This window comes from Penicillium soppii (genome assembly GCF_028829465.1).
Source record: "Penicillium soppii strain IBT 18220 chromosome Unknown utg000010l, whole genome shotgun sequence".
Classification (NCBI taxonomy): Eukaryota; Fungi; Ascomycota; class Eurotiomycetes; order Eurotiales; family Aspergillaceae; genus Penicillium; species Penicillium soppii.
The window spans coordinates 1,446,114-1,465,349 of NW_026643240.1; the positions used below are offsets into that span (position 1 = coordinate 1,446,114).

The following is a 19,236-nucleotide window of genomic DNA, read 5'->3' on the forward strand; positions in this document are numbered from 1 at the left end:
AAGCGCGGATTTCTAGTGGAACTCCCAGCGGAAGTCGAGGAGAATATCCTGCTAAAGCCGGAATTGGTCGAGATCAGAAATCGGATCGAGAAACTTGAAGCCCTAAATAGCGACAGATTATCTATAACTTCGGAGCGACTAAACTACAGAAAGACCTTGGTCCGATTCCGCCTTTCTAAGCTGAAGAGATATCAAAGCAGCTAGATACGGGAATGGAGAGATCAAAGAATTCTCAGTAAAGGTAAAGAGGAGCAGGTGCTTAATTATGATAACGTTTGCACGCGATTTTAAGCTTTAATTATGCCTGAAATTGTATGAATCTCATCCTTAATGATTTTTAACGGCGAGCTTTCCTTTTATGAATTGCTCCTTTTCGTGGAAGACCTAAAAAGTCACTGTGAACGTAACTTCGATATGGTTTATCTTCCACAAGAAAGCCCTATCAAAGGTCGCTGCCCCGCTATAGGTTGTAATAAAGAGATTATACGGTAAGCTGTCTAGCTGCAGAATGATCAAACTATACTAATGTTCGCAGTCAAGAAAAAAAACCGACAGGAGTACCTATATTCACGACTACATTCGACGCGAGATTGCTTTGGATCTTCAAGTCTCGAAATCAAAGTTAGAATTTTGCTATGGAACAAAGATCTTACCGCCGAAGACCGCTTAGACTACTAGCTAACCAGTGGTAATTTCAGGCAACACGTTAAAGCGCAACATCTGAATGGAGATCAAAGTCAGAGTGCGAAGTCAATATACGGATGTGGCCAAATTTTCGACGACGAACGTAGTCTCCGACACTATTTGCATAGCATTTACAGGCTAAACAAAGCTATATAGCTAAGACCGAAGCGCTAAAGGAAGAGAAAGAATGCCGCCAAAGCGGAAGCGCAAAAATCATTAGCAAAGCCAGAGGAGCGATACTCCAAAAGAGCTCGCTTTTACCGCTATCCGCCTCCACGTCACGAACTTAAGTATCAATTATCAAACAACATTTTTATACCCGCTCCCACATCGCTTGGCTTTGTTAAAGAACACGCAGAGAAATATTTTTATTCAAGTTTAAGCGATAAGTCAATTAAAAGCAGCAGAAGTAGCTCAGTTAGTCCCTGCTCTTCTGTAACAATTTCTCCGCTTAGCGCGCGACCAGCAACTATTGGTTTAGACGTAATATTCAGCTTTAGAGCACATCCAGGGGCTTACATTCAAAACATTGCCGATTAATTCATCCCTAGCTTTGAGATCATCGGCTCGTGTTCAACTACTCCGGCACTGAGGGATATATCTATGGTTATGAGCGTGGCACGGAACCCTATTGACAATGGCGATCTGTTGGCACATTGGTGAACACCTACGGCGCCAAGTTTTTGCCTCCACTGGAGGGCATCATCCTGGGTCTTCATATCTTTGGCTTCGTTGCCGTCCTGGTGCCAATGTGGGTGAGGTCGCCAGGCCAGGCCCCATCATCTGAAGTGTGGACTGTATCTGGTAACGAGGGTGGCTGGGCAAGCATGGGTCTCGCGTGTCTAGTGGGCCAGCTTACTCCTATCTTCTCATGGGCAAGCCCAGACGCTGCAACTCATATGGGTAAGTGAAGATGCACTCGTTTGAGGTACACATAATGCTGACTTGCAATGGCCGAGGAGGTCCAAAATGCAGCTCTTGTTGTTCCATGGTGCATGGTGTCGACTGCCCTGATCAGTGGTGGTCTAGGATTTGTCATGCTTGTTACTATTCTGTACAACTTGGGCGAGATTGCCGATGTTCTTCACCCGGCTAGCCGCTTTTCATTCATCCCATACCCCCCCCACAACTACGCACTGAAATTGAAAAGGTGCATATTTTCAAGAAAATGAATGCCAAAAAAATAAGATTTACCATGCAACAATCGTGCAATCCGTTCTCTAGTTGAAATAATTCGTTGCCAAGCTTAGGATATCATCTAAGCCCTCCATATAATCAACACCGGGCATAATCCCCGAGGTATCATTTGATAGATCAGGCCAACGGCTATGCCCTGTAGTCCTTGAAAGAGATGGCCCACCAAGGGCTGGTCGACAGTGCTCGGTAATACTCGCTCGATCTTGTTGGTAAAAAGTCTGAATGATGGCTGCAATGTCCAAGCCGTTTTCTCTAGGGATGGTGTCGCGTAGAAGCGGCGATTCTGGTGGTTCAACCCCAAATCTCCTTTCTCGGGGTTGGTTCTGTTCAGCTTCGAGCATTGCCCGGAGAAGAGATACGCCTCGTTGAGCAATCATATCGGTATCACAATGTGATAAAATTTCAATTCCGTCTTCAATAAGCTGCCGATGCTCAGAGGCTTGACGGTCTGGGAAAGGCTGGTGGAACATATCCAGACACAAAATGATCTTCCAATAATCAGTTATCAGTTTGAATATGTGGTGAATTTCGATAACTCACGCTTGCCGTGACACTAAATGCTTGATGTATCCATATCATAGGCCCCCCGTTACGTGTAGCTTCCTTTTGCTCCTTAATTATAGTTCTTGATGCAGCCACACAGGTCCTCCGAGTGAACTCAAACATTGGATTGACGAAGCTCAAATTTAGAAACTTCCTATGAATCATGATCACCTTATGAGCGGAGCTGATGGCCAGACTGCGCCGAGCCCAATTTACGTAGCATGGCCACGATGGGTCTAGGGGAACATTTTGTAAGTAGTATGGTAAATGTTGAGTCGCCAAGGTTCGTAATCGACGATCATATTTGAGCACCTCTTCGTACCGGGTGTAGAGAGTATTGCATGAGGTTATATCGTCTTGAAGGTCTGGCATCAAGGCAGCAATCTTGTATTTTAGACGTGAGTGGCTCGTCACGGTAGGGTGATTTTCTGAAAGATTGTTTATCTCATCGTCGCAGTTTAGGGGTCTTTCTGTGGTAAAACATGCTCGATGGATTAGATAGCTTTCGGTGTATGGAATGGAAAACCAATCCTGGAGACAAAGCTGACACCAAACACGGCGACCAATCTCCCTTTTCACCGAATCAATCGACTGTGAATTATCATCGCTTCCGAGTTGGTGTAATCCCAGTCCCTGGGCGATTCGCACAGCTGATGCCAATAGTACCGAGAAACCGTTGGAATGGCCGAGCATGTGGGCTGAGATGGTGAGACTGGCGATGGCTTCGAGGGAGTAGATTGAATGATTTGCCATATAGTCAGCTTGATGTAAACATGTTATTGAGGCTTTCAGCCACCGCTTGGATAAGGTATCTCGCTCTCGCTCACGGAAACCCCATGCCTGCGCAGTCGACCTTGGTGCACACGCCATCGCTCCCGTGAGGACTGCAAACAAGAAGGAGATCCACTGCAAATTGACTCCCGGATTTGCTACCTTTCCATTTGCTTTTTCGTAGAATTCGTCTAGCTCCTTTAGGAAGGTAGCTGCATGAAAAGCTCCATGGTACCAGAGCAAGCATTCGCAGTGGTATTTGGCGAGTTGGTAGACCTTTTGTCTTGCGGGAAGTAGTGCCTGACAGAGAGCAGCGACTGGAGGTCCTGGCATACGCATATCCTCCCATTCATCGTCAGCGGGTACATCCCCTGGCGAATGATCTAAGTTGTTTCGCTTAACAATCTCATCCTGGTAGGAAGGATCTTTGCGACGACCCCAAGCCAGAAACTCCAGTATTGTTGCAGCATCTTCTACCTCTTTCGGATTTGTATCTGATTCAACGTGCACCGAGTAAGGTGTGGGAACAGTCAAATGGTCGACGGATATTGCCTCGGCCGGGGAGAATGCGGCATCGTGTCTTTCAGGATCGAGCGCGGATGTTCGCGGCCGAAGTAGCGAGTTCCTAGCCTCGCTGAGCGAGACTTCAAGCTCGGCAACTCTGTTTTGAAGTATTTCGATGGTCCTGGAAGCATCTACGCTCGGCCGTGCTAGAGTTTCTCGCTCACTTCGTCCCCCGGATTGAGGAATACTCGGGTTCGGAGAGTCCCGCTCGCGCGGCCGAGTACATCGATATCCTTTTCTGGTGCAATTACGACATGGGAGGATCTTGTCGCATTTGACTTTACGTCGTGTACATTCCACACACGCCAGGCGTGCCCGGTGAATGCCACTGCTCATTCTGCCTTGGAATTGGGTATGGATGAAGTAGAAGAGCAGAGGCTATGATATGATTGTCTTATCTGCTGCCTCGGGAGGTCGGCGGTTTTACGCGATTACGCACAATTGGTGAGTTACTTATCTCTCTACACTACTCTATTCGGTCCCTATCCTCCATAATAGATACCTTGAAGGCGGAATATGGGGTTCATAGACATAAGGCAGTGATTTTGACGAATGGAATTACAGAAAACAGAAACCACGTCTTTATTACCGGTCGCTCGAGCCTGCAATGACCCAAATGCTTTTGTTGACGACTTCGGCCGAAGGCTTCCAGAGCAACAACTCGCTCCTCTACGAAGTAAATAGAAATAATCTCATGTTCTAATCCTGACAGTTAGTCTTACATCGTTAGGCATGTAGGGTCGTGTGTAGCATTATCCCAAAATCAATGTGGTTTGGGGGACATCGAGGGTGACCTGCAAGAATGAAGAGCTCGGCCGAGGGGGTCGGCCGAGGCTGGAGATAAGTAGTGCAGGTATCGGAGCGTTGAGCAAAAGTCACGGCCAACGACTGTCTATATATGACTGAACCGGTCGCATCCTTGTGTTTGTGCTAGAAAGATCAGAAGGCATCGACGAATTTCGACTCACCTGCTCTCGAACATCACGAAAACAAGCACGATGTCTCAAACTCAATACGTCGAGCGCCCTATTCCCCAAATCTCCCTCGCCGATTTCGATAACCGAATAGACACCATTACGGCAGAGCTGATTGACGCGGCCAAAAATGTGGGATTCTTCACATTGATCGATCATGGGATCTCCAAGGAAGACATCGAATCTATTTTCTCAAAGTCAAAGAGCTTCTTCGACCTACCTGACGACGCCAAAGCGACCGTACCGTGGAATTCCAACAATGTCGGATGGGAGAAGAACTCACAAATCCGACCATCAACGGGCAAGCCAGACAGCAAAGAGTCCTATCAACTTCAATTCGGAGACAACATGAAGGGATTATGGGTCGCTGACGAGCACCTCCCCGGGTTCGAAACCACCGCTCTGGCATTTATGCATCGCGTGCAACAAATATCAGAATGTCTTATGCGGTGTTTTGCTCGGGGCCTGGGATTCCCAGATGACTTCTTCATCAAGTGTCACGATGTGTCACGGTCGGACTCTCAAACCACCATGCGGTTACTTCATTACTTTGCGTTGCCGGAGGAAGCCGATGGGAAAGAGTATCATCGTGCAGGGGCACATGCCGATTGGGACTTTCTGACTCTATTGTTTCAGAAAGAAGGGCAGAGCGGGCTGGAGATCTGTCCCGGTCGGGAATCCGTTACCGAGTTCGGCATTGGAGACAAATGGACCAAGGTGGAGGCGAAAACTGGGGAAATCGTGTGTAACATTGGAGACTTGCTCATGTCATGGTCGGATGATCGGTTCAAGTCGACGTTCCACCGGGTTAAGGCGCCTTGTGAGTCTGGGGATTATTTTGGGGACCGATACAGCATTGCATACTTCAATCAGCCCTGCAAGGATGCATTGATCCAAGGGCCGTTGAAAAAGTATCCAATGGTGACCGGGGCCCAGTTTACCGAGAGTGCGATGAAGAGGAATTTTGCTGCGTTGCAGGAGAAGTTGAAAATGGTCGCGGCGGCATAGATTGGATGGGGATTTGAATCGCGTGAGGGACAGATCTGGGCAACATTTGTTAGGGATTTGCTTCGGGCCAAAGCTAGTGTAGTAGCCTTAGGATCTTATGAGGTCTTGAATACTGTTTGGTTGTCATGTTTGTGGACCTGAAACGCTTGCCGAGTGAGAAATAGAGATGGATGAATGAATAGAATACTCTTATAAGTTTCCAAAATCCCACCAAGTGGAAAATCCGTCGACATTGCCCATCGTGGACTCTGACTCGGGATAGCCAAGGCTTTCTATATCAATGAACTGTAAAGGTTCGGTCCAACACCAAGGGGTGTTAGCCATCAGACTGTCGGCAGGCGCAACGAGTTTTTCTCCCATAGTTGTGCTTGCTGGCGATGCAGGCGCTGTAGCTCGCGCAGCAACGGAGTTTGTTGGAGGTGACGACACATTCGCTTTCTCATTATTTCGAGTGTATCCAACGCCAGGAACGGCTACTTTCAAATAATCAGTGCCATCGTGTGGCGGAAAACGAGAGAATCCAGTCGAGAAATTGAAATAAATGGGCATCTTCTTAAGTTGGACAGCTTCTTCCGGAGTGAGTCGTAGATAACCGACAATCTGACCGGCTCCGAGCATCGAGTTCCACACTGGCACCAAACTGGGAGTCCATGCACCCGTGGCCACGATGAATTATCATCTTCCACTTTGTTGCCGTCCGCTGTGCGAACATACTTGATGCTGTAATCGGCACTCTTCTCGAAATCCGTGACGTGGCCGTTGGGACCTATCATGAATGACAAACCAGCGTAGTTACACCGGGCAGCGAGATGAGCAATAGCCTTACCAGCATCAGCTCAGCCAGCGTTGGTATTGTAGAACCCATCAAAACCAGGCGTAGCCAAGCGTCCCGTGAGTTCAGGAAATCTTTCCTTGGCTGCCTCCACGCTCGTCACGACATGCCATGGTTGCCTCATTTCAGTAAGGACGCGCTTGGTCTTTGTGCTATACTCTTGAGCTCGTTATTGAACAGGTTGGTCGGCAGTACCCTACTGGCATACCCAGAGACAGGGCGTGGGGTAAAATGCAACATTGAACTCTGGGGTCTCCCACACGTCGTACGCCTCTTTGGCGATTTCTGTGTAGATAGCATCACCATAGTCAAATCGAATGATACGAGAGATATCGTTGCTCAAACCATCTGCGACAGGTGGCATGGAGCGATCGAGGACTGTGACTGAAGTATAACCCTCTTCTTTGAATCGCAGGGCTGCCCCAAGCCCGAAGACGCCAGCTCCAATGATAACAATTCGTTGATTTTTGTCCATTATGAATCATATGGATGATCTTGAAGGCAGGATATCCAAAGTATTCTACTATCAACTTTAAGTACTCTGAAAGATAGCATCTGCAGATCTGGCAGTGGGATAATCATCGTTCACGGACCGTCTTCCGCCCTTTGACGATGGAACGGGGTGCATTCACACGGTTGATAACCAAAACAAGTAGAACGATGATACATACGGCTCTATATGAACCTGCGGGAGCCCCTTTTCAGATCTGAGTGATTCTAGAGCGTTATTGAAGAACGTGATAGGAACAGTGACTCTGGTGGACACTGTCACTATTCCCTCGGGGTCCGTATCCTCGATCAAAGCAATGGCAGTAGATTTACAGCGGTCATAGAGCGGCTATAAGGGTTAGGCAAGCCGCCCACGCAATTAATTATGCAATATCTCTAGTGGTTATTATTACTAGAATCCATACATCCGTTCAACAAATCTCCGCTAGGTGGGAAGAGCCGGCCGACCATCTCGACCATCCACCAATTCCACCTTCTTACTACCATCATGCGGAAGAATAAAATTCAAAATCACACCGACAACCGCCGAGATGATAAAAGGAGTTTCAACCATGAGATTGATACCCTGCTCAAAGCCCTGTAATCGTACGTTTGACCCCTCATAAGCCAGAATCTTGGCAAACCAGCTTGGGGATACAATGTCCATGAATCCAATGCCTAGGGCAGCGGTTAGAATAAACCGATTCCGGCGAGTAAACTCGACTAGACTGAGGACCTTGACACCGGCGACAACGATAGTGCTGTATAAGAAGACTTGCATCCCTCCCAGGACGGATGGGGGCATTGAACCGAAGACTGCTCCGAATTTGCCGAAGATGCCCATGAGGACTAGGAAGGCTGCCGCACACCAGCCTGCTCTTCGGCTCTGTGTGAGGTGATTAGATTAGCCAAAGGTCGTGTTTGTGTTTATATGGAAGTAGTTGGACACATACCGCACATCCTGTCAAAGAAATGACACCGTTATTTCCTGCCTGGCTAACCATGGGCAACCCAGTACCCAAGGCGCTGACCAAACTGCCCACACCGTCGCACAGGATACCGCCCTGGATTCGACTGTTGAATTCGATCCCATCAATGTCTACCCCCGAGATCTCTGCGGTGGCAAGGATGTCAGGCATGCAGCTGACTGCTTCGCAAATGAACATAATTAGAAGGGGCAACGCCAATGCTCCATCTACCGACAATTTGAATGTCTCAACCCAGAGGAATGTAGCAACGGGGGCTGCATCAATATTCTCTCGCGACCAGTACCCAGTTGCACCAGAGATTACGCAACCCATGGCCAAGCCGAGGACGACCGATGCGGAACGCATCAGTGGTGAGCCGAAAAGTTCGACAAAAATAATGGTGATAAAAACGCTGAAGCCAAGGCCTATCAGTTTCGGATCACCCCTGTATACGCCGTCAGTGTCCATATCAATGAGACTCGTGTAGATTCACAGTCTTACCAAGGTAATGGCCTAGGAGCCGCGGTGTTTGGGCAAAGTGCATAGTACCCACTACCGCCATCACAGTTGGAGCTACCACCCCAGTTCTCCATGCCGCTCGAAATAAGGTACACGCCAACGAGGAGTAGGAGGGTACCAGTGACAACCTTCGGGAAGATACGGTTCAGAGTCTTAGGCGGGACAAAAGAAAGCAGTATCTGAATCCAGACGGTACAAAGAATAGTTCCTAGCATTGCGCCCCATGCATCAGGGCACGGTAGCTTAGAACCATCAGATGCTGTTGGACACGTCCCATTCGCATAGCGCATATCAGAATAACTGAACGCGATGGCCAAGACATCGAAAGTAGGAGCAACCACTGAGAGAAGACCAGTACCGATGTAGAAGGGGGTTTTAGCGAAGTGCACCCGCGTCACTTGGAGAGCGGTTGCGATGCCAGTGGTGATGAAGGCTGCGGACACGAGGTACTGGCTCTTGTCTGCGTCAAGGTGGAAAGCACCGCTTGCAATTGCCAAAGGAGGTGATACGATCGATCCAATCATAGTCAATGCATGTTGCAGGCCGAGGATGATAGTAAGAAGGATTGGGACTTCATCGTTCAATCCATAGAAGGGGGCTTGATAATCCTTGTACTTTTTGTTCAATGGCCAGATGTTCGGCGTGACAAGATATGCATAGTCCTTGATTTGACAAAGTTAGTTCTCAAGGACTCGCATCGACATGCAGCTTTAGTCCGACGTACGTAGTTGCCAATCCATCCATCCCTAGTAGTAAAGTGACGGCAAAGGTATTGCCATCGGGTCTCGGCGATGGGCGCGATCTCGACGATGCGTGAGTCTCTGTCCCCCGTCTCGTATGTATCAAAAGAAGAAGTGACCGGCATCTCGGACTGCTTTTTCTCCGGTAGCCTCCGTGTGGCATCCATGATGATCAACAAGTCTCAAGAAAAACCTGGTTTCTTTAGCTGCCGGCTTGCAGGCATTGCATGTAGTCTCTCGCCTCGACGGGACGTCGAAGGCGTCCGATATATACCACATCATCACGTATTCGAAGGCAATCGGAAGATGATGGTCATATCTCTTGCATCGTATCTCTTTCCCCGGGCTGTATCGCGGAGGATCACGTTAAGCTATCGGGGGCCCGTGGGCAATGATAAGCAAGCGAGATGGCTTGGCCTCGGCCGAGGTCCTGAGGAAACCCGGGATGCGCCAGTAATCCGCGATCTGGAAAAAGATAATTAGTTCTGGGAATCACCATGTTATCTTTCAGTGTAAATAATTGAAACTGCGCGTCGATCGCTACGCCCATTATGTCTACGACAACAGCTATTACCAGTTGCAAACTCTTCGAGCGCGCAACCATCATCACAGTCAATGAACGACGTGAGGTGATCCGTGAAGGCTACCTCCGAATCGATAATGATCGTATTACCGCAGTCGGAAAATGTCCATATCTGGACGAGTTGCCCTCGGATGTAGAGAGAATCTATTGTGATGGGAAGATCATCATTCCGGGATTGATCAACACCCATGCCCATCTGGTTCAATCTCTTCTTCGAGGACTGGCAGAAGATCTTCCACTGCATAATTGGCTGTGCGATGCGATTTGGCCGCTGGAAGCATCATTCCAAGGAGACGATGGAGTCCGAGCTGCACGCTTGACTATGGCGGAGATGCTAAAGACTGGGACGACATGTTTCCTTGACCCAATGCTGACTTACCGTGCCGGCTTCGATGCAATTTGTGAAGTGGCTGGCGAAATGGGGATCAGAGGGTGTCTTGTGAGCATGCACATCCGATGCGACGCATAAGAGATTAGTGAGCTAATAATGGGATTCCCGGCAGGGCAAATTGGTCAAGTTTACCGAAACGAATCGACAGCTGTCAATCACCGATCCGAGAGACCAAGATCTGCTCGCAATGTCAATCCCGGAACTGCTGAAAGCACACGAGACACATGATGACAGCCACGAGGGTCGAATCCACGTATGGGCGGCCGCTGGTACACCGCGCGGCACCTCAATCTTGCATTACCTCGAATTGGGTGAGACTTGTGCCAAACATGGAATTTCCACAACAATGCACTGCGCCGAAGCCCCACGAGACCGAGAGATATACCGAGATACGTATCAGTGCAGCGCGATGGAGTTTATTCGAGACGCGAAGCTGTGTGGACAAAGGACACCCTCGGTCCAAGGCCCTGATCAGCTTTCTCATCGACTGGTGTTAGCACATATGGTCAACCTGGACAATGAGATCGATATCCCGTTACTCGCCAGTACTCAGACCTCGGTCGCGCATAACCCGAGTTCCAATCTCAAATTGGCATCCGGCGTGGCTCCAGTGCCATCCATGCTTTCAGCACCCTCACCGGTTAACGTATCCCTCGGCACTGATGGTGCGCCTTGCTCCAACCATTATGATATGTTCCAAGAAATGCATTTGGCCGCAATTCTTCACAAAGGCGTCCAACATGATGCGAGTCTCATTCCTGCCGAGACTGCCTTGGAGATGGCCACCATCAACGGTGCGAAAGCATTGGGTCTTGAGCATGAGATTGGAAGTCTCGAAGAAGGGAAAAAGGCCGACTTTGTGGTGGTGGATCCGTACGGAGCTGGTGGGCTTGGGGCCGTGCCGTGGAACAGCCGGTCCTCGAGAAGCGCGGTTAGTCCTGTCACCACGGTAGTTCATGGGTGTACCGGTCGCGATGTGGATATGACAGTGGTGAATGGAGTGATACTGGTCAGAGAAGGCAGGCTGGTACGAGGGGGACGGACAGAAGAGATGAACATTATTCACATGGCGCAGGAGGCTGTCGAGGGTCTCCTCCAGCGATGTAATCATGGCCGTGACCAGAGGCAAGAGATTGGTGGAAAACTCATGGCACCATGGAATTATATCTGAGAGAAAGCATACTGCCATCTTGTAAGCATTGACACATGAAATAGATAAATGATCTCTTACTTTACTCCGATTATTTTAAAAAAAAAACATCTTTAATTTCTCTTAACAATAATTTTGGAACCTTAACTTTTGTTCTGGGCTGAAGTGACGATTAATGGGCAGTCTATGCAAGAGGATGGTTGGGTCCCACCAGAACAATACGAAGAATAATATCAAACCCAACTCAGGACTCGCTTGGTCATTGGTTCTCTAAGGAGAGATCACCAGCATTGGTCTTCCCAAATCATCTCCGCGAGCTCCTTCAGCTGTTGCTGTGAGAATTCCAAATCTTTCTCCCGTGGACAGGATAATGGGCGACAGAACAGACTTTCAAACGAGATGACAAGAGGATGGTGACTGACGTTGATCTGGTTTCCACTCTTGGTAATCCAGATAACTTGGGAGCGATGGATACGGTCGTTCTGATTCTCCCACTTCTCAATCCGGATTTCTGGCTGAGACCGACCAACCCGAAGTGTCAAGCATACGTTTGCTTTTCCATCGTCAGGATTAAGCCAGAAGCGCACATCGGAGTTTAGTTTGACGTCATTTTCCGAGTACGCTACTTCGAGAGTAACGGATGGTGAACGAGGTATCCCATGAGCGGTCCTTCTTGGTCCCCAGGCAAAGTCTGCCTGCTTTCCTCGGAACGCTCCTCTGATGTCTCTATCTGTATACCCTCTGAGAGAAGTGAACAACCCCATCGGTTGTATGGCCTCTATGATCATATTGTGCATAGCGACGCACGCTCCACTGTGTGGAGTTGACGGCATCCTGACTAAAAAAAGTTGTTCGTTGGTGTCAAATGAAGTGAGGTATTTCGCGATAGGAGAAGTATCTTCGTTGTCGATAAGGGTATCGATAGTCTCTTTGCTTGCATGAAAGAGGAGGAACTCGCTTGCGTGGGGGGAGGCTTCGAAATGAGCGGAATAGGACTCCAAGATGTCAAAGAAGTCTGATTCCCCGCGGTATGTATATCGTTTAATCGAAGAGGGAAGATCTTGAAGAAAGCTGCCACCGAGACTAAGCTCGTAGTCACCATTTTGCATCGGCATTTCGGTCATATAATATATTGAGATAGGAGAGGACGACGGGAATTATAGATGGTAGATTCAAAGATTTCCTTAATGAATTTGGTTTCGCTTCCAATTTCCTGCAAATTTGTAGCAAACAAAAATGATGTGTACGTCGCTGTCTCTGAGGAGGTATATATAGTAAGGTTACTTCATAATGACGAAGGGCCTTTGACTAGCCACCGGAACTGAAGCTGGCGGGGGCTTCAGTCAAGATAATTTAGTAGGATAGAATAGTGAACAATCTTTTCTTTATAGACGCTTATTCAGTGCAAGAGTTCTAGTTTTAGAGTAGACCTATATAATTCCCCTTAGCCTAGTGCTCCTCTAGATAGGCGAAGGATTCCTAGGAGCATATAGTCTGACCGAGTGGGTGATCAGCCAGTAAGCGTTATCGAGGCGCAATGAATAGTAGTATGTGTAGCCAAATGCACCGTCAAATTGTTGATGGGAGTGCTGTTTTTATGGGGCTATCCAGGCAAATTGAACAGGGCGGTTTTACATAAACGGGGCTAGCGTGTTCCATTCTATTGAGGTAACTGCTCACCATACAATCAATCCTACGATCAGGTTGTGCTCAGTGAGTGGGTAGATTCGCTCAGTGAGCAGACCAGTGAGCTTATATATTGTAGCCAGTAGTGATAACCTCCCCCCGCGCTGACACCCGTAATCCGTTGCCGCCCCTGAATATCCCCTTCTTATTCCTGTCGAGATCTATCACAGGTAAACATCTCAACGTCTTCCAGGTAGAAAGTGGATCCATATATTTGGTCATGTGATCAGCTCCGATGCGCGATCATCTGGGGCCGATGAAGACAATCCATCCTGCGGCTCATTTTATCCAAAAACAACATCCTCCCTTTTTCATTTTCTCTACACTGGTCAGAATCAGCAAAGCTACACTGATTCTTATTTGTCTCCTCTTTCAGATCACCCACACATACCACAACACATCTTAACATGGACCGCAGTCTTGACGAGATCATTGCCGAGGACACGGTAAGGCACCAAGAATTGAATCCATCTTATCTTCCAGGTCATCGCTGACTGAAAGTTCTCTAGCGTCCCAACGCTCGTCCTTCCGGAGGCGGCGGTGGCCGCCGTCGCAACAATAACCCCGGCCGTCGCGACGAACGCGACGGCGTCAGAAAGGTAAGAGTTCACCTCAGCTCGGCATTGAGGCTATATCCACGAGGAGAAACTTGCATTGGTATGAAGCTAACATGTTAATTGGTAATTAGGTCCGCCTTCCTATTCCTCCTGCTGCGAATTCTCCTGCTCCGTGACTGTCGAAGCCAGTCTTCTGGTTTGTCGGAGACTCGCGCCAATACGCCACGGCAACGACATGGACAGAGCTTTGCACGGTACATCAGCTGACTTGGAGCTAACTCTACATCTTTCGATACCAACAGCCATACTCTCAAGACCGTGGCCGCGTCGATCTCAACCTGTAATTATACCTCGAATTCCAGTTTCGGCTGGATCAGGCTGACGGACATTTGTTTCTAGCGACTGGGTTCATGACAAATTTGATGATGATCGTTGTAAGTTGATAATTCAGCCAATATGGTTGAACTCAATCTAACGATTTTTCTTTAGCCCGCCCTTCCCGAGGAGGCCGCAGAGGACCTGATTCTGATCGGTATGGAGCTTTCTCTCGGGCATATCCATATTGATTATATCGATATATCGATATAAATCACCTGTTCTGGGGCTAATTGAGGATATCAGTGCTGGCACATTGACTAAAGTTCGCGTCGAAAACCTCCACTACGACATCACCGAAGCTGATCTCGATGTATGTCTCCAACCAGCTCAAGTTCAACCCCCACACAAAAACAAGTTTAACAATTTCGTCTTCTCAACAGGATCTCTTCAGTCAAATTGGACCCGTCTCCGACCTCACTCTTTCCTACGACCGCTCCGGCCGCTCAGAGGGAGTTGCTCACATCACATATGCCCGTCTGAAGGACGCACACGCATCAATCCAGGAGTACGACGGAGCCAACGCCAAGGGCCAGCCCATCCGCCTATCTCTCATCCCCGGCCGCCGTGACCGCAATCCCCTCGACTCAGCCCACCACCCCCGACCCAGCCTAATGGATCGCATCGAGCGCCCCCGCGCCGCCCGCAGCCTGAGCCCAGATGACGCCGGTCGCCGCCGCCGCGGCGGCCGTGCTCACCGCAGCGACGTCACCAAGCCCGCCCCCGAAAACATCGACCGTTACGTTCCCGGCCAGCGCTCTGCACGCTCCCCTCGCCGCAGTGGAGGTCGACGCGGTGGCCGCGACAACCGCTCCGCGCCTACTGAGTCCCGTCGCTCCAATGCCCGTCCCCGCAAGACTCAAGAGGAACTCGACCAAGAGATGGAGGATTACTGGGGTGGTGCGAACGCGAATGGCGACGAGGCCGCTCCCGCTGCCAGCGCTCCTCAACAGGCTGCTCCTGCTCCCAGTGCGCCTGTTGCTGACGATGACGTTGACATGATTGAGTAATCGCTGCTTCGGTACTTTTCGGGAAACTTCGCTTTTGCTACTCGGATCTTTGGTGTTCGAAATATTCCTTTGGTCTTGGCTATTATACCTGAGACCTGTTCAACCTGACATTTATTCGACTTTATTTCCGCTCTGCCTTTCCATCACTGATGCTCCGCACGGGAGCTGAAACTCTGTACTTTACTCCAACCATGAAATTGTAATTTGGTTCTGATTTGGATTCCCTGGTTTTTTCCCCTTTTCACGCAGCTTTTGCTACCCATTATCTAGAAAGTTCGGAAAGAGCTTGTTATCAAGGTCCATTTTCCGCTACGACGATGTGAGGGGATAATTAACCCGCTATACATGTCAATATACATTCGAACGAAACCTTGGAAGGAATCTGAAAGACTCAACATTGTAAAAATTCAAAATGTTCATATGGTATCCTGATGATTACAGACAGAAAAGCATGCACCAATATGCGATAACAGAGGAACCCACCTAACCCCAGCATGCATGCAAGATTCAGAAAAACAAGAGAGACAGAGAGAGCCAGGTTTAAGAACATGAAACTCCTCCCTGAAAAACACCAGAAACACAGCAACACCTAGCCAGTGCAAATCCCCCAGAATCACCAGTAATACAGTGCATAGATCACCCATCACCCATGACACGACGCGCTTTTACTGCTCGCCGTTCTTTTTGCTTTCCTCTCGCATCTTCTCCATGAAGCTGATATAGTCGTACTTGGCCAACTCGCGGTCCTCGAGAAGATCGGGGCCGTCATGTGTTGGCATTGTTTTGACTAGATGCTCGATGACTTCGTCGGGAATAAGCGAATGGCGGAGATCGAGCTCTGTGACATAGGGCTGTGGTGGATGTCAGTTAGTGTGTGGAGACGAGATATCGACGGAAAGAAACATCGATACATACCTTGCCATCGGCAACTTCCTTGAAACTCTGGAATACCTGCTCCGCAGTGTTTTGGTCCTCTGTAACGCTGACCATGAACCGGATGAACTGCTCGAAGCTGACTCCCGCGTTCTGCGACAGGCGGTTCGGTCCACAGACATCCACGTAGACCTGGTGCATTTCGTCTTCGTCGTAGACTAATCCCAGACTAGCCAGCGCGGCGGAGAACTCGAGTTCGTGGAGAGTGTTAGAAGCGTCGCGATCGAAATGACGGAACACCGATTCGAATTCTTCCAGCTGGATGGGTGTCAGGTTCGTCATGCTGCGCGCGACCATCTGGTTGTCGAGGAATGCCAGCTTCTTGGAAATGCTGGATTTGACGAGACTCAATTCGTATGCGAGCTCGTCCAGGGTATATGTGGTGAAATCGTTTTCTTCAATGTTGGCTTCCGCGCACTGTTGGTCCAGTTCTGCGATGGTATCGAGGAACGCGTCGAGAGGGGGCAAGTTGCCATTTAATTTCTGGACGTGATCTAACTGGTCCTCGACATCACCGTCCAGTCCGGAGATGGCCAGCGATAAGGTTTTCAGGGTCAGGGCGAAATCATTTGCTTTGTCTGCAAAAGAGCGGCGTAGCCGGTTCTTGATGTCGCGGATTGTTTCGTTGATAAGTTGACTGCGTTCATGCTCGTCCCGAGTAAGAATTTCCCACTCTTTGTCGCAGTTCTCTGGACTCAATTCTTGGGGTGGGTCATAAGGACGGAGTCGATATGTGCCCAATTTGGTCTTGATATTGCCTAGCAAAGCAGCCAGGTCAGATTTCTCAGCCACCCATTGGCGCTTTTCGTTGCGTTTGTAGAGCGAGAACTGATAGGCTTGTTCCTTCACATCCTTGTAGGTTCCCTCGAAGGAGGAGCTCTTCCAGTGCTCACGCTGGGCGCGAATCAGTCGCAGCAATTCCTTCACTCGGCGCTCATATGAGTTCTGCATTTCCCACGCGCCATGCATATTGTTGACGAACTTTTCGACTCGGCGCCCGGCATTCTCAACTCTCTCCAGTTGAGAGAAAGCATGGAACCAGTACGCAATGTAGGTCATGAGGGAGCGTTCATCGGGCCTGGGTACGTCGCACACATCGTCGACGTCGAGTAAGTCCGGAATGCCGATCTCGTTGGATGCGATCTCGAAGGCCAGCTTCATGTTTCCGCGGTGATCACTCTTATCGAGCGAATCATAGTCGATCAAGTCGGGTCGGTGAATATCGAGCAGCGCGCAGAAGGCCAGCCCATTGTTCCAGCTAGAAGAGAAGTCCCGGACCTCTACATCGTCGTAACATGCCGTCTTCCGTTGACACCACAGTAGCAGACCTTCCTTTGCAGTCATACCCTCCTCGTTGATGTCGCTGATGGTGAATCGTAGAATCAGGGTCCAGATCAATCCCAGGATGATCTTCTGGTTTCCATCCACGATATCCTCTGCGCCAATATTCGTCATCTGGATCCTCCTCCCCTTGATGAAGTCGAGACTTTTGTTCACATTTTCGAATCGCTGCACGCGCAGTTTCGGTTTCGATGCATATCGACCTAAGGACTCCCCTCCAAGGATTTCCAGGAGGTGAATGAGAATGACCTGTACCAGGGCACGCGATCAGCAAAATGACGTTGTAGTAGTGGGGGGATCCATGGGTATGGTAGGATAACATACACCGTCGGAGAGGTCAGTGACCAAGTCATCGATAGACAAGCTCCGTGCCTTCAGTTTGTCATTCAGCCTAAGAAATACTCGTCAGCCTCAAGTTGCAGCAGGGGTAACAGGGTATATACCATTTGGTGAAGGTCTTTTGTTGCACATTAATCCACTGCTTCTCGACCGTCAACATCTTTGCGGAGACATTCAGGGCCGATTGGCAATAAATGGTGGGGGTATCGAGATGACAGCGATCAGGGTTCGAGATGAAAGACGATCAAGGCTAAATGGACTTCCGAGGTCGGTTTCCGATGGAGATCAAACACAAAGGGGGGGTTTCTGAAATTCGGGCGGGGTGTGTATTCTCCCGAGAGATCACCGTAGCAACCGTGTGTTCTTCTGTGTTCTAGACGTTCTGACTTGACTTGATCTTGGAATCAACTGAAAAGGAACAAAATAAAATAATAGATAAGTTCACAAGGAGTTGAGAGTGAATCTTCAGGAAGTTTTTAGGAAAATTTGTTAAGCGCAATGCAATCCCTTGATCCACTTTCTAAGTATAGACCCCCCTGTAACAACACATGCACATCTTAAGTAGGGATCACTTGATAATTGACGAAATAGTTGGTAAGTTAGTAAGTAAATACATACATATATATACATGTATACATATGTATACAGTATGTAAGTATTGGGTATATACAATTAGCCTCTTTAGGATGATAAATGAACTATGAGTATAGCTATCCCCGCAAAGGGTGGCCTTGCTCTCACCTTGGGACGTCCCTCAATTTCTACTCTTGTTATGATACTCAAACCACGATCCAAGTACTTAGGATCAAGGCTTGTTTCATCGTTTTCATCGTTCTCTCCTCAATATATGCGAATAGGACATGAACGGTTCAAAGGCACTGATACTCATCATCTCAAACCAGGATATTGCAACGAGCCGGATTCATATACGATCAGATATCCAAAGCGACTATCAAAACTTTTTCACAGGCAAGTTTCACTTTTCACCTCTTACCGAAAGATGGTCACGTTGCTTTCCACTTTTCATATGGCGTCTGACATGCGTCAAAGCAGTTAGGGTTATCCCCACTCAATATCCCCTTATATTAGCTACATACTCAAACTAGCTGTTGGCTATTCCAATGGCGGATCCTATCCCTACCTTGGATTTTGTACCAGCTTTCGAGTTAAGCGCTGCCCAAACGCCCACTACATTGGGGTCCAAAAGTACATATTGGATCTGCTGGCAATTGTGATGGTTCCAAGTTATACAGTGTAGAATCCATATGCGTGATGTGTTCTCACCCGGCTTGTGGGTACTACAGCTTTTCCAAATGAGGATAGGGTCTATTGGTAGATATCCAGATATCGCACTAGGTTGAAGTTCTGCGAATTCAAGGACATTTTTTTCATTGGAGGACCCCGGTCACATATACTTCAACGTGAGTCGGATACATGTCCGATTGCAGTAGCCCTTGTACACATTGCACCGCCAGCCCATGGTTCGACTTCGTTGTTCGTATCCATGAACGGTCTTCAGTCAGGTTGTATATTTCAAGCTCATAGTCGACTCCGACTTGTGAGATCAGATTAAGAATAAAAC

General features: G+C 48.6%; 11 protein-coding genes across 11 annotated transcripts; 5 read left to right on the forward strand and 6 right to left on the reverse strand.

Moving 5' to 3' along the window:
- Positions 1–330: 330 nt before the first annotated feature.
- Positions 331–670, forward strand: N7529_011205 (uncharacterized protein; the record flags this gene model as incomplete). Its single annotated transcript, XM_057246731.1, has 2 exons — positions 331–488; positions 556–670. 2 exons carry the CDS (start codon positions 331–333, stop codon positions 668–670), a joined length of 273 nt encoding a protein of 90 aa, XP_057092080.1.
- Positions 671–724: 54 nt separating this feature from the next.
- N7529_011206 (uncharacterized protein) lies at positions 725–1,224 on the forward strand (the record flags this gene model as incomplete). Its single annotated transcript, XM_057246732.1, has 2 exons — positions 725–787; positions 865–1,224. The coding sequence occupies 2 exons, from the start codon at positions 725–727 to the stop codon at positions 1,222–1,224; spliced, it is 423 nt and encodes a 140-aa protein (XP_057092081.1).
- A 680-nt stretch (positions 1,225–1,904) lies between these two features.
- Positions 1,905–4,095, reverse strand: N7529_011207 (Zn(II)2Cys6 transcription factor; the record flags this gene model as incomplete). Its single annotated transcript, XM_057246733.1, has 2 exons — positions 1,905–2,369; positions 2,422–4,095. 2 exons carry the CDS (start codon positions 4,093–4,095, stop codon positions 1,905–1,907), a joined length of 2,139 nt encoding a protein of 712 aa, XP_057092082.1.
- A 662-nt stretch (positions 4,096–4,757) lies between these two features.
- N7529_011208 (uncharacterized protein) lies at positions 4,758–5,741 on the forward strand (the record flags this gene model as incomplete). Its single annotated transcript, XM_057246734.1, has 1 exon — positions 4,758–5,741. One exon carries the CDS (start codon positions 4,758–4,760, stop codon positions 5,739–5,741), a length of 984 nt encoding a protein of 327 aa, XP_057092083.1.
- A 189-nt stretch (positions 5,742–5,930) lies between these two features.
- N7529_011209 (uncharacterized protein) lies at positions 5,931–6,359 on the reverse strand (the record flags this gene model as incomplete). Its single annotated transcript, XM_057246735.1, has 1 exon — positions 5,931–6,359. One exon carries the CDS (start codon positions 6,357–6,359, stop codon positions 5,931–5,933), a length of 429 nt encoding a protein of 142 aa, XP_057092084.1.
- A 410-nt stretch (positions 6,360–6,769) lies between these two features.
- On the reverse strand, positions 6,770–7,048 carry N7529_011210 (uncharacterized protein; the record flags this gene model as incomplete). Its single annotated transcript, XM_057246736.1, has 1 exon — positions 6,770–7,048. One exon carries the CDS (start codon positions 7,046–7,048, stop codon positions 6,770–6,772), a length of 279 nt encoding a protein of 92 aa, XP_057092085.1.
- A 459-nt stretch (positions 7,049–7,507) lies between these two features.
- N7529_011211 (uncharacterized protein) lies at positions 7,508–9,456 on the reverse strand (the record flags this gene model as incomplete). The annotated part of the gene is made up of 4 exons (XM_057246737.1): positions 7,508–7,948; positions 8,016–8,475; positions 8,532–9,211; positions 9,274–9,456. 4 exons carry the CDS (start codon positions 9,454–9,456, stop codon positions 7,508–7,510), a joined length of 1,764 nt encoding a protein of 587 aa, XP_057092086.1.
- Positions 9,457–9,840: 384 nt separating this feature from the next.
- On the forward strand, positions 9,841–11,434 carry N7529_011212 (amidohydrolase; the record flags this gene model as incomplete). The annotated part of the gene is made up of 2 exons (XM_057246738.1): positions 9,841–10,311; positions 10,376–11,434. 2 exons carry the CDS (start codon positions 9,841–9,843, stop codon positions 11,432–11,434), a joined length of 1,530 nt encoding a protein of 509 aa, XP_057092087.1.
- A 260-nt stretch (positions 11,435–11,694) lies between these two features.
- Positions 11,695–12,528, reverse strand: N7529_011213 (uncharacterized protein; the record flags this gene model as incomplete). The annotated part of the gene is made up of 1 exon (XM_057246739.1): positions 11,695–12,528. The coding sequence occupies one exon, from the start codon at positions 12,526–12,528 to the stop codon at positions 11,695–11,697; it is 834 nt and encodes a 277-aa protein (XP_057092088.1).
- Positions 12,529–13,506: 978 nt separating this feature from the next.
- N7529_011214 (putative RNA binding protein) lies at positions 13,507–15,041 on the forward strand (the record flags this gene model as incomplete). Its single annotated transcript, XM_057246740.1, has 3 exons — positions 13,507–13,545; positions 13,609–13,698; positions 14,334–15,041. 3 exons carry the CDS (start codon positions 13,507–13,509, stop codon positions 15,039–15,041), a joined length of 837 nt encoding a protein of 278 aa, XP_057092089.1.
- A 665-nt stretch (positions 15,042–15,706) lies between these two features.
- N7529_011215 (alpha-actinin, sarcomeric (f-actin cross linking protein)) lies at positions 15,707–17,814 on the reverse strand (the record flags this gene model as incomplete). Its single annotated transcript, XM_057246741.1, has 4 exons — positions 15,707–15,892; positions 15,957–17,564; positions 17,640–17,706; positions 17,759–17,814. The coding sequence occupies 4 exons, from the start codon at positions 17,812–17,814 to the stop codon at positions 15,707–15,709; spliced, it is 1,917 nt and encodes a 638-aa protein (XP_057092090.1).
- Between the last annotated feature and the right edge of the window lie 1,422 nt (positions 17,815–19,236).